The sequence below is a fragment of the Nothobranchius furzeri genome, chromosome 11 (assembly GCF_043380555.1).
Source record: "Nothobranchius furzeri strain GRZ-AD chromosome 11, NfurGRZ-RIMD1, whole genome shotgun sequence".
Classification (NCBI taxonomy): domain Eukaryota; kingdom Metazoa; phylum Chordata; class Actinopteri; order Cyprinodontiformes; family Nothobranchiidae; genus Nothobranchius; species Nothobranchius furzeri.
The window spans coordinates 71,593,660-71,607,283 of NC_091751.1; the positions used below are offsets into that span (position 1 = coordinate 71,593,660).

The 13,624-nt window shown below is 50.9% G+C and overlaps 1 protein-coding gene across 7 annotated transcripts in view; it reads left to right on the top strand.

Moving 5' to 3' along the window:
• hfm1 (helicase for meiosis 1) overlaps window positions 1-9,948 on the top strand; it is a 68,857-nt gene extending 58,909 nt beyond the window's left edge. For 5 of the 7 annotated variants that reach the window (XM_015976057.3, XM_015976056.3, XM_015976060.3 and 2 more), the window contains 2 exons: window positions 9,426-9,571; window positions 9,654-9,948. In XM_015976057.3, the coding sequence (XP_015831543.3) occupies window positions 9,426-9,571; window positions 9,654-9,753 (246 nt within the window). In that variant the 3' untranslated portion in view covers window positions 9,754-9,948. The remainder of the gene's footprint in view (window positions 1-9,425; window positions 9,572-9,653) is intronic. The other 2 variants (XM_015976058.3, XM_015976059.3) reach the window with 2 other exon arrangements.
• The last annotated feature ends 3,676 nt before the right edge of the window (window positions 9,949-13,624 follow it).

The following is a 13,624-nucleotide window of genomic DNA, read 5'->3' on the forward strand; positions in this document are numbered from 1 at the left end:
CTTTGACCTTGAGGTCAAAAGAGAGGATGGTTTCAAATGCTTGCTCACTGGTTTGGCCGGACCAGGAGTCAGCTGAAAACTAACTAGATCAAGAAGTAATTCCTGTTTTATCACCTTCCTTGTTTATAAATGTCGGCTAAGTCTGAGCTGAGCTGATTTACCGGTAATTTGAGTGTTGCGTGTCTTTAGACCCAAGCGTGGAGTGACTAACGCTGGGCGAGACTGGCACGCAATTTGATATAGGAGCTAGGTACGCAACGTGTCTGGGAGCGTGAGCGCACGGCGGGTCCAAATGTAAACATGACTGACTTACTAGAAGTCAGCAGGCTGGATGGCTAGGGCTGATCTGGTCAGAACAGGCTGAGTAATCAGGCTAGGGTTAGTCGGAACTCAGAACACGGTTCTGCGAGAAATGATGACTGAGTGAGCTGGTGTTGTGTGATACTTCCCTTTGTAGAGATGGCATGTGACGTAGGCCGGAAGCCTGGCACTGGCAATGCTGGGTAGTGGAGTTCTGCTGGCGGGAGTGAGTCGATCTCCCTCTGGATGGGGCTTGTGGGTGTCGTGAGAGAGCAGGCGTGACATGGCTGCCCTAGCCCGGATCCAGGCGAGGCGGCAGCGTCTGACCAAGGCCTGGGCCGCCAGGACCTCCGTCTCAGGTTTGTGGTGGTCAAAAAGGGGAGGTTGGAATCCGTAACATACCTCAAATGGCAAGAACCCCGTGGCCGAGGTAACGTGAAGGTTGTGGGACATCTCTGCCCACAAAAGACATTTGGGCCAGGTGGGTGGTTGGGAGGAGGCGAAGCATCGGAGGTCTCGGCCCAGTTGTTGATTCGTCCGCTCTGTCTGGCCATTCGTCTGGGGGTGGTAGCCAGAGGAGAGGCTGCTACTGGCAACCACCAGGCGACAGAATGCCTTCCAGAATTTGGACATGAATTGGGGTCCCCGATCCGAGACAATGTCCTGGGGGGAACCCGTGGAGACGTACCACATGCTCCAGGAGAATCTCGGCTGTCTGCTTAGCAGTGGGCAGACCGGGGAGAGCCACTAGGTGGACAGCCTTGGAGAATCGGTCGACGATCATCAGTATGGTCTCGAGATGGTTGACAGGGTAACCCTGTGACAAAGTCTAGGCCGATGTGGGACCAAGGTCTATGTGGAACTGGGAGGAACTGTAAGTTCCCAGTGGAGGGTTGGTTCAGGGACTTTGAGTGGGCACAGATGGGGCATGCGGCCACATATTCCTGGACGTCCTTGCTCATGGAGGGCCACCAGAGAGTTCGCTGTAGAAACTGGAGGGTGCAGGTTCTTCCTTGGTGACCAGAGAGGCGAGAAGCATGCCCTCATGTTAGGGCCTCGGAGCGACAAGCGGTACGCCCATAGAGTCAGTTGGGAGGCGTATTGGCAGGCGCGGGGTTGTTGGGTAAGGCAGCCCGGATGGCGTCCTCCAATGGCCAGTGGAGGGCAGCAACAAACCTTTGAGTTGGCAAAATGGGAAGCGATTCTCTGATGGGGTGGACTGGGCGTAACGTCGAGAGAGAGCGTCAGCCTTCAAGTTCTTCGAACCGGGGTGGTAAGCCAGGTGAAAATGGAAAGGTTCGAAAAACAGTGCCCAGCGAGCTTGACGGGGATGAAGTTGTTTGGCGGTCTGTATGTGAATAAGGTTTTGGTGATCCATCCAGATGGTAAATGGTTCTGTCACACCCAACAACCACTGCCGCCATTCCTCTAACGCCCATTTAATGGCTAGGAGCTCCCTGTCTCCCACTCCGTAATTCCTCTGAGTTGGAGAGAATTTACGGGAGATCACAAGAATGCTACACACAGCAGAGACCCAGAGACAGGCTATTGCATAAGCCAAAGGGCATCACCAAGTACTCCCAGTGGCCGGTCGGAGTGATGAAGGCATTCTTCCATTCGTCACCCTGTTTGATCCTGATTAGATTGTAGGCACTGCGCAGGTTCAACTTAGTGAAAATGGTGGATTGGGACACAGCGTCCAGGGCAGTGGTCATCAGAGGCAGTGGAGACGATCACAGACCGTGATCTTATTCAGGCCCCAATAATCGATGCAGGGTCGAAGGTCCCCTTCCTTCTTCTTCACATAAAAGAAACCCCCTTCCCCTGGCGGGGTGGAAGGGTGGATAAACCCGCGCTGGAGAGACTCTGAGAAACATCCATGGCCTGGGTCTCTGCCGGGGACAGGGAGAACAAGCGGCCCCAAGTGTCACGCGAGGGCACACAGGAATAAACCCAAATGCAGGAGACAGGATGACCAGATCCTATACTGATTACTTTTAATAACAGAAAATCACCACATAAGTGGGAAAAGGACTTCACGGGTAATACAAAACAAAACTACCACAGACTCGAAACAAAGCTATGCTCTAAACACCAGAAACTCTTCACAACAACGCCACACCATGCACAGGAAGCAGCTGCTTAAATACATGGTGTGGCAATCAGGAAATTGCAGTCAGCTGCGGCATTCCCCGATGCTCCAAAGAGGGGCAGGAACAGCAGGAAGAGCCACAGCCAACCTACACAGAGAAAGAAAAAACATGCATTAAAACAATCAGGAGGAGTAACCCATAACATAACCCCCCTCACAAGGTCCGGCTTCCAGACGGACGACGAGGCTGATCAGGGTTGTCCCGGTGAAAACGGGCGATCAGGTCACGGCACAGGACGTGGCGTTCGGGGACCCACTGGCGGTCCGCCGGGCCGTAACCCTCCCAATCCACCAGGTACTGGATGCCCCGACCCACCCTCCGAGAGGCCAGGAGCTTGTTCACCTTGAAGACCGGGCCACCGTCCACAAGGCGAGGAGCAGGCGGAGCCGCAGGGGGCGGATGCAAGGGGCTAGTCACAAAGGGCTTAAGCTTGCTCACGTGGAAAACAGGGTGGATCCGCAGGGAGCGAGGAAGGTCCAACCTGACCGCCACCGGGTTGATGACCCTGGACACTGAATAGGGGCCGATGTACCGAGGAAGGAGCTTTCTCAAACCCCCTTTCAATGGCACATCTGTCGAGGCAAGCCAAACCTTGTCTCCCACCTTATAGTCGGGTGCGGCTGATCTCCGACGGTTCGCCACTGCGGTGAACCGTTCCTGATTCTGGACCAGACGAGAGCGGTAGTCCACCCAAGTGCGCCGACAGCGTCGTACAAACGCGGCAGGGCCAGAGGCCGATGCAGACCTCTCCTGATGGGGGAAAAGTGGGGGCTGATAACCATAGGCAGCCTGAAAAGGGGAGAAACCGGTAGAGTTTACAAGAGAATTATGGGAATATTCTGCCCAAGGGAGCTGTGAGGACCAGGTCGAGTGGTTCTTAGAGCACATAGCTCGTAGAGTGGTCTCCAAGTCCTGATTAAACCGCTCCACTTGCCCGTTGGTCTGAGGATGGAAACCAGAACTTAAACTGACCGTTATCCCGAGGAGCTTGCAGAATTCTCTCCAGAATGCTGCCACGAACTGTGGACCCCGATCCGAGGTAATGTTCTCAGGAAGCCCGTGCAGTCGAAACACATGTCGTGCCACTATCTCGGCCAGTTGTTTTGCCGAAGGCAGTTTCTGTAGGGGCACAGCATGAACCAACTTCGAAAATCTGTCCACGATAGTCAGAATGACAGTGTTACCTCTTGAACGGGGCAGACCCGTGATGAAGTCCATGGCTATGTGGGACCATGGTCTTGAGGGGATAGGTAAAGGCTGTAGGAGACCTGCAGCAGGGGTTCTGGGCACTTTAGCACTGGCACACACAGGGCACGAGGAGACGAAAGCTCGTATGTCAGAGGACATGGTGGGCCACCAGAAACGCTGAGCCACCAGGAAGGCGGTCCTTGTCATCCCGGGATGGCAAGCCAGGCGTGACGAGTGCCCCCACTTCAGCACCGCGGGGCGTAGACTCGAAGGCACAAACAAGCAGTTAGGGGGGCATCCATCAGGGATTGGGATCGTGCCTGAAACTGCAGACTTGACCCTACGTTCCAAGGCCCAGCGGTTAGCCCCAAGTACCAGGACAGGAGGAACGATGGTGGTGGTACCCGGGACCTCTGTCGACCTGCAGTCCTGCTGATATTGTCGGGACAAGGCGTCAGGTTTGATGTTTTTGCTGCCAGGGCGATAAGAGAGGGTGAAGTTGAAACGGTCAAAAAACAGAGCCCACCGGGCTTGGCGTGGATTAAGTCGCTTAGCCGTGCGAATGTACTCAAGGTTCTTGTGGTCTGTCCACACCAGAAAAGGCTGTCTTGCACCCTCCAGCCAGTGGCGCCATTCATCAAGGGCTAGCTTAACAGCTAGCAACTCTCTGTTCCCTATGTCGTAGTTTCTCTCTGCAGGATTGAGCTTGCAGGAGAAATACGCGCAGGGATGAACTTTGTTATCAGACGCTCTCTGTGACAACACGGCCCCCACCCCAGACTCAGACGCATCGACCTCCACAATAAACTGTTTGGAGGGGTCAGGCTGTGTCAGGATAGGAGCCGTAGAGAAACGTCTTTTAAGCTCAGTAAAAGCCCTATTGGCTCCAACGTCCCAGACAAAACGTACCTGAGCTGAGGTGAGTTTATGGAGAGGTGCAGCCACGCCACTGAACCCTTTGATGAAACGTCTGTAGAAGTTAGCAAACCCCAAGAAGCGCTGGAGTTGCTTACGATCCGCGGGGACAGGCCAATCGAGAACAGCTTGTACCTTAGCCTCATCCATCTGCACTGAACCAGGAGAAACCACATGCCCAAGGAACTTGGTTTGTGTTGTGTGGAACTCACATTTCTCCGCCTTGCAGAACAGCTGGTTCTCGAGAAGACGCTGCAATACGGCTCTGACGTGCTGCACATGAGTGTCTCGGTCTGGGGAAAATATCAAGATATCATCCAAATAAACAAACACAAATTTGTTGATCATGTCCTTGAGAACGTCATTTATGAGGCATTGGAAAACTGCGGGCGCATTGGTGAGACCAAACGGCATGACCAAATACTCAAAATGGCCATTGGGAGTATTGAAAGCAGTCTTCCACTCATCTCCCTCACGAATACGAACCAAATGGTAAGCGCTCCGCAGGTCCAGCTTTGTGAAGATCTGAGCCCCCCTGAGAAGATCAAAAGCAGACTGTAACAGAGGCAAAGGGTAAGTGTTCCGGACTGTAATAGCATTCAGCCCTCTGTAGTCAATGCAGGGCCGTAAGCCCCCATCCCGCTTGCCCACAAAGAAGAATCCCGCCCCAGCTGGCGATGAGGATGGGCGAATGATCCCAGCCTGCAGGCTCTCCTGTAGGTACTCCTCCATGGCCGCACGCTCAGGGATGGCGAGGGGGTAGATGTGGCCCTTAGGAGGCTGCGTTCCAGGTAGGAGGTCAATGGCGCAGTCATAAGGACGATGAGGGGGCAGGGCCTTGGCTCGCACCTTGCAAAACACAGCGGCCAAGTCTGCATACTCGGGGGGCACCGAACTTAAGTCTGGAGGTTCAACAGGTGGGTTAGAGACAGAGGAGCGTGTAGCAGCAGCCGTTAAACAGTTCAGCAAACAGAAAGAGCTCCAGGAGAGCACACGGCCTGAACACCAGTCAATGTGAGGAGAATGTTTACATAACCAAGGAAAACCTAAAATAACCGGAGGCCTCATGGAATCCACTACATAAAAATCCATAAGTTCAGAATGGTTTCCAGAAACAGTTACCTTAATAGGAACCGTGCGTGCTGTTACTCTGTGGATGATGGAACCGTTTATGGCACGGATGAGCAAGGCAGGGGATAAGGGTATTACTGGAATACAAAGTGCGCTTACCACTTCCTGGGATATCAGATCACCATCTGAACCAGAGTCAATCAAAGTCTCATAAGCATTCTGCATCTGGCCATAGGTCACCAGCACATTGACGGGGGGTCGAGAGGGTGGGGAGGAAGATGAAAATCGACTCACTAGGTGCCCCCCCGCTAGTGAGCCCCCCCGTTTCCCGGACATTGACGCACCTGGTGACCGGGACGAGCACAGTACAGACACAGCCCCTCCCTCATCCGTCTCCGTCGTTCAGATGCGGGGAGCCGTCCCACTCCCAGCTGCATGGGTTCCACAGGAGACTGAGCCTCACGAGCGACGGGAGGCTGTGACAAGGCCCTGAGGGGTGCGTGGTTAAAATCCGGTAGACGGCGTTCCTCTCTGCTTCGCTCCATCCTCCGACGATCGATGCGGGTAGCCAGCTCGATTAGCTCCTCCAGATCCTCCGGAACCTCCCGTGCAGCCAGCTCGTCCTTCAGAGAGCTGGAGAGACCTCGAAGGAAGACGTCGATCTGCGCCTCTTCCGGCCAGCGAGTGTTAGCTGCCAAGGTACGGAACTCCACTGCATAGGCAGAGACGCTACGTCCGCCCTGCCTAAGGCAGAGTAAGTCAGCAGCAGCAGTTCGGTGAGGAGTGGATGGATCGAACACCATGAGCAGCTGGCGAGAGAATTCCCGAAAAGAGCGGCGGAGGTCCGAGCCTCGGTCCCACTCCGCCAGGCCCCACCTCTTAGCTTGTCCAGTTAAAAAGCTCATGGCGAAGGCTACTTTGCTTTCTTCAGAGGGGAACTCACCGGGGTTAAAGTCAAAATGCAGCCTGCAGGAGGCGAGGAACGGCCGGCAGTCCACAGCCGTGCCATTGAAGAGCTCGGGGGAACCCAGGCGGACCTGACGAGGCGGAGTGGGAGCCTGCGGAGTGGGAGCCTGCTCCAGCCTAGAGAGGCGTCCATGGAGTTGTTGCATTCCGGACAGGCAGCCGCGTAACTCCCGAGCCAATACAGCAAGTTCACCTCCACTTGCCGCGTCCTCATCTGACCCAGGTAAGGGAACGTTGGCAGCTGGTATTCCTCCTGCTGGGTTGGTCATGGTGGCGTTGTAATGTCACGCGAGGGCACACAGGAATAAACCCAAATGCAGGAGACAGGATGACCAGATCCTATACTGATTACTTTTAATAACAGAAAATCACCACATAAGTGGGAAAAGGACTTCACGGGTAATACAAAACAAAACTACCACAGACTCGAAACAAAGCTATGCTCTAAACACCAGAAACTCTTCACAACAACGCCACACCATGCACAGGAAGCAGCTGCTTAAATACATGGTGTGGCAATCAGGAAATTGCAGTCAGCTGCGGCATTCCCCGATGCTCCAAAGAGGGGCAGGAACAGCAGGAAGAGCCACAGCCAACCTACACAGAGAAAGAAAAAACATGCATTAAAACAATCAGGAGGAGTAACCCATAACACCAAGGTGGAGAGCTACCGGGCAGGAGTCAGATCTCCAGGTCGTATGAGTGATGAGGAGGCAGGATGGTGGTCGGACGTTTAGAGAAGACCTGGGCAAGGTCATGGTAACAGGAGGGGAACTGTGACAGATCGACATCCTCAGGAACAGGACGGACATCGGAGGTGGGGTGACATGACACACCCCTGGTGAGTACCTGACCAGAGGACCAGGAGATCTGGGGGTTGTGGCATAGAAACCAGGAATGGCTCAGGATCAGTGGAGACATTGGAGCATTGACGATGAGGAACTGGAGGGTCTCCGAATGTTGGCGGACTTCCATACGGATATCGGCCGTCTCCTGGCGGATGGGGTATAGCTTGAGAGGGGTCCCGTCCACAGTTGTTACTGAGATGACTGAGAGAGGATAGAGGGATGCGAAGCCGAGTGCCCAGGTCTTGATCCATGAAACAGTCGGCCGCTCCGGAGTCCAGAAGAGCCTCAGCTCGACAGGCCCCTGGGCGAGATGCAAGGTGACTGGGAGCAGGGTGCGGGTCGAGGGGATTCGGATAACTCCAAGTAGGACCCCTCTGTTGCTGTCTACTTGTAGTCTTTGTTTCCCAGCCGAAGGGGGCAGGTGAGGCGTCGGTGACCTGGGCCTCCATAATAGGCGCACAAACGCTCCCTGTAGCGCCATTCTCTCTCTTCTGGGTTAAGGTGTCCTAGCTGCATGGGTTCCTCAGGAGACAAAGCGTTGGCTGGGCGAGAGCGGGCCGAGGCCGCTGCCGGCAATGGGTCGGTGGGTCTACGGTGAAGAGGCCGAGGTCGACCACCTCGTCCAGCGTCTCCGGGGTCTCCCAGCCGATCATTCCATCTCTGATACAGGGCAAAAGCCCCTCGAGGTAAATGGCCTTCAGGGAGTCATCACCCCACTGTAGCTTAGCAGCAGTGATCCGGAACTGGGAGGTATACTGGGCTACAGTTTGGCTGCCTTGTCAGAGCTGGAAGAGTTGGGCTTCTGTCGAGATCCCGCCGCTTGGGGGCACGAATGTCTTCTTCAGTTCCGCCACAAAGACGTCATAATCGTTGCAGGCCTCCGATTTCCTGTTGTAAAGAGCGGCAGCCCACTCCAGAGGTCGACCGGTAAGGAGAGAGGTGAGTAGCGCCACCCGGGAGTGGGCTGTGGCGTAACGGGCGGGCTGGCACTCGAACGTCATGGCCACGGTAGAAAACATCCCTTTGGGAGAGCTGTGGGTACCGTCCCATTTCCTCGGGAGGCTAAGGAGCGGCAGCAGCATTCTACAGTAGCTACTATCTTAGTTACCTGTGATCGCAGCAGAGTAGCTCCCTCTCCCTCTCCTGATAATAACTTTTTGCTTTCCTTGACGTTGGATGTGCTACTACTAGTTTATCCGTTTAATTATAGATCCACTAGGATAAATACAATAAAGTTTATCTCTCACCAAATACAATATTTACTAAGAAATCACAATATAACCATTGAAACACTACTTTGTCTGTGTGTGTGTGTGTGTGTGTGTGTGTGTGTGCGTGTGCGTGTGTGTGTGTGTGCATCTGCGTGTGTGTGTGTGTGTGTGTCTGCGTGTGTGTGTGTGTGTGTGTGTGTGCGTGCGTGCGTGCGTGCGTGCGTGCGTGCGTGTGTGTGTGTGTCTGCCTGCTCTGTCTTCTCCATCCCCAGTGAGTCGTGGAGGATGGCTGCTTATACTGAGCCAGGATTCTCTGGAGGTTTCTTCCTGTTAAAAGGGAGTTTTCCTCTCCACTGTCGCTTTATGCTTGCTTGGTATGAGGATTGCTCTAAAGACTCTGACACTAATCAGTGACTTGATGCAATTTGCTGGGTTCCTTATATTGGAAACATTATTTCTGATTGGCTTAATGACCTGACCTGAATTGGAATTATGTGAAGTGCCTTGAGACGACTCTTGTCGTGATTTGGCGCTATATAAATAAAATTGAATTGAATTGAATTGAATTGAATCGCAGGCCCTCAAACTCCGCTGGGTCAATTTGGGACTCAGTCATCCTGTCAGGCTAAGTCTGTCCAATCAGGATTTGACACGTTTGAAGGCATTACTAAAATACCTCAGAAGTCACACCTTCCCTCAGTTACATAGAGGGGTTAACTCTTAGTGTGAAGTGAGAATGCTGTTTTTGTACTTTGCATCTTTTTTTTCTGCAGATAACAAACATTCTCAATGATGAGATCACAGGAAAAACACCTGAGATGTTCTTCAAACCACCACCAGAGACACAAGTCAACAGAAGGTGTGATTTCTTTCACACAGTTGATGTTCCATTAAGATCTGACTTGTCCCTTGATAGAAGGTAAAGATGATGTTTATGTTTTTTTATTTGATCTAATCAGTCTAGTTTGACTGTGTAAAAAAAACAGATTTTTCTTTGACAGTTTCACTAAAGGATTTCATCCTAACAATAAGGATGTTTCTTCTGTTTCATGCGTTCATCACCAGCAGCAAAGAGGAGGAAACGTTCTTTGGCATCTTTGATGGAATCTTTTGAAGTTTTGCTGGTTTACTCTGACACCATGAAGTTCTCTTTAAATCTTTTCTTCCTAGAAACGTAAAAGTTGTATGTTAAATTCATAGTTTCACCTGTTTGTGTTGTAGATCATATATATATATATAATGTTACTATAACACTGTATTTGGGTTCAAACTTAATAAAAATTTATATTCACTGGCTGAATTGTTGCATTTATGGAAAGTAATCTAATCCAGATTTGAAGGAGCAAGCAGGCTGGAGCACTCGGGGGGGGTGCTGGTTTGAGTAAAGGTAACTCATGTTTCACCAGTGTGTTTGTCTTTGTCAGAGTTGCTCTGACACAATTGGCAGCGTGTGAACATAGCCTCCAGAGCCCGCTGCCTGCAGAGTGCATGAATAATCCGCTTTCAGCCGCTCTCTGTCTATTCTGCTCAAAAGCAGTCCCGGTAGGCTGAGAGTCCATGTATACCAGGGGTCCTCAATCGTAATGGTCCAAGGGCCACTCAACAGAAAGTCCCAGAAGCAAGAGGTCAGGCTCCCCTGAGTGTGTAATTTGTGGGCTTGTAGGTGTCAGGTAGCTGCTGTGAGGAAAGGACTGAGTAACGACAGCAATTAGTTTGATTGTGGCGTGTGTTACGACCCAAATGTGGAGCAGCTAGCGCTGGGTGTGCCTGACACGCGATTAATGTAGGAGCATCGGGAAGAGCTCGAAAGGAAACAAGGCGGAGCTGACGCTTCAGAGTAAGAGACACTGACTTACTGGTAGAAGTCTTGATGATTGTGATGAAGAGCGAAAGCTATGTGTGGCAGTGTGAGTGTCCTGTCACCGTGTCCCGATTGATCATGCGCCCTGGCTACTTGGCCAAGGGGATGTCCCTTTGGCTGACTGGTTAGAGCGTATGACTCTCACCCGGGAGTCTGGGGATCGAATCCCACCCGGGCCCTCATTTATCCACCTTGCCACACATGTTAACTCGTGGTTTGGATAGGTGATACAATGACTGAGTGCTGGCAGGAGTGCCGGACATCCGTATGTACTCCAGGCAGTGAAGTGAAGATGGACATCCGTTGGGTGGAATGCGCGCCGGAGGGCGCTGATGGGTGGTGGACGTGACAGTACCCCCCACCCCCCACCCCCACCCTAGGGACGACACCAGAAGTCCCAGGGTGACTCGCTCAAAAGTCCAAGATGAGGAAGGGATCCAGAAAAACTGAATCTGGTCCAGGTTCAGAGAGTCTAGGTCAGTGGTTCCCATCCCTTGGCTGTGTGGTGACCTCACCATCTCAGCACAAACATGTTGTAGAAGAAGAAGAAATGATCTCTTGTATAGTGCCTCTCAAGATAAGAACCACGAGGCACTTGTATGTACTGAGATACCGACAGTTTGTGGGGCCCCGACCCCAGATTAGGAGCCACTGGTCCAGGTGTTGTAGTTTTAAAATATGAGCAGATTAAAGATTAAAGAGGCTCAATGAGTGGAAAAACTGGTTGGAAATGCGCTTTAATATTTGGAAACTTGAATTTGAAGCCTGTTTTTTTTGTTTTGTTTTTGTTTTGTCTGAATTTCCACAACAGAATGACGCTAAAATTACCAGTGATATTTTTACATCAATTTATACCTATTTTCACATAATTTTCCACTAACATCAACATCCCATAAAAAAAATCCTAACTTTTTTTAAATAATTTTTCTTCTTGATTTTAAAAGCTAACAAAAAAATGGTGGTTTAACAAAAATGACAACCAATCTCGTACAGTGATATTTAGGGGAGACGAAACAAAAATCATGACTTTGATCTCTGACCAAAGTTAGATTTAAACTTCATGTTCTGACTTTTTATCTCAGAAGTCTCAGAATAAATAATCCAGGCTTTAATCAGATTATTTCATCTGTTCTTTCATGTTGTTCTAACGGGTTTGGCTGTGAACCAACACAAGCACCGTGTCTGTGTTAGAATCGTATAATTGGGCTTCTTCAGCACCAGCCTGTCTGAGGACCCTGAGCAGCATGGTGACAGAGGAGTGAACCATCACAGAGTCACTCTGAACAGCTTTAGTCAGTGGCGGACTGGTAATCGGGAGAAATGGGACATTTCCCGGTGGCGTGGCCGTTAAACTGGCCCGCTCGGTGATTGCCGGTCACCACGTGCGTAATACCTAAATGAACAATCCATCATGCAGCTCATCAGGACATCTGCTGTCCTGATGTTCACACAAACGGAGAACACTGGGCACAAAGACACCCCCTCCTCTCACTTTGTCGGTGTCTGGCCAAGCGCAGCTGACACCCTCCCCCACCCCCCACCTCAGAGCGGCTACAGCACCACCGCACCTTTGGCCCCAGAGGCAAAATGGACCTAGATGGACCAGGAAAGGTGGAGCAGAAAAGGATTTAAAAAGAAGAAAGCTCTGGCCACAGATTCACGTCCAGGCTGGCCTGTATCTGATCGTGTTGGGAGAACCGGGTTATGGTGGAGTGTTTGGACCAGTTTAACTATCGCACAGCGCACAATGCTGGGCACGTGGGGCGGGTTGGGGAGGGAGAAACAGCAGCTGTCAGGAACGGATCATGATGATCAGGTTCTGATGATCAGATTATCAGACTCATCCTTTAGGGACAGAGAGCAGTGCATTGGACCGGTACCAGCACCGCCACCACTTCTAACTATAACCTTTCAGCATGTCTACTTTTTCTAGGGTACAGTGCATACCGGTAAATTTTCCAGATATTCATTAGTTGAAATCTCAGAGATTTTTGAAAACTTATCTGTGTGTCCTCAAACATCAGTCATCCACAGTCTGGCACGCGCTCCATCAAGGGCCGCATTTTGCGCAAAAGGCGCATCACTGCCGCGAGGCGCGCCGCGCTTCACCTTCAGCTCAGGCAGAGGATGTTACATTATGAGATAGTTCAGGAAGAACTCAATTACCCAGAAGGCAGGACAACAAGGGAGGGAACGGCCTGGATGGTACAGGAGCGGTGGCTGAGGTTAAATAAAAGATCTGAAAAGGAGTTATGTCACCACATAATCTCCTCACCCCAAACGTAGCTTCTACTTACCACATGGCTACTAAATTACACAACAAAGGATGTACACGAATCAGCTTCTTGATCTGCAGAAAGGGAGAGTAAAAAAGGGGGGACACAAAGAAACACAGAACCAGAGTATCACTAGTAGTCAGTTCTGGTGGATGGTTGGTTGTGCTCTTGTCATCCAGACTTTGTTCTAGTTGTTCTCTCTCACCCTCTCTTTGAATTATAGTGACACTGTATGTATGTGAAATCCACACTCATTTATTTCAATTGCTATCTATAAGAATTATATTGTATATACTGTTTATAAAAAAGGCTGAGTATTATTTTCTACTTCTATATATATTAAGTGCTTTTTCTAAATACCTACCATAGATCGCACACACCTGATGTAATATCCTTTTCGAATTATTTTGATTCTCGTAGTTTGACAGATTTTTAGTGATTGACATTATTATTTTGTAAGTTTTTTAACTAAGTTCTGGACAAGAGTCACATATGTACCCACAGCAAATCCACTTTGATTAAATACGCTAAAATGTGTGTCCTGTATCAGAGCTACAAGTGTGTAGTTTGCAGAGAAATGAACCGCAGCAAAATCGGTTCAGTATTCGTGGAGTTATGGTTGATTAAACATGCTGACTCTTCAATGCCTCTGTCAAAGAGTGGGGGCTCGACCGATCCAAGATGGCGTCGCCACCGCCACACGGGGCGCTGTTTATGCTTGCGTCCATCGTTTTAGCCAATCCGTCCGCCTGTCCCGAAGCACGTGACTTTTCCTGAACCAACTCGAGATTTGCTGTACGTCACTTTTAGCGCGGAGTTTGTTGTTGGCGGAAAT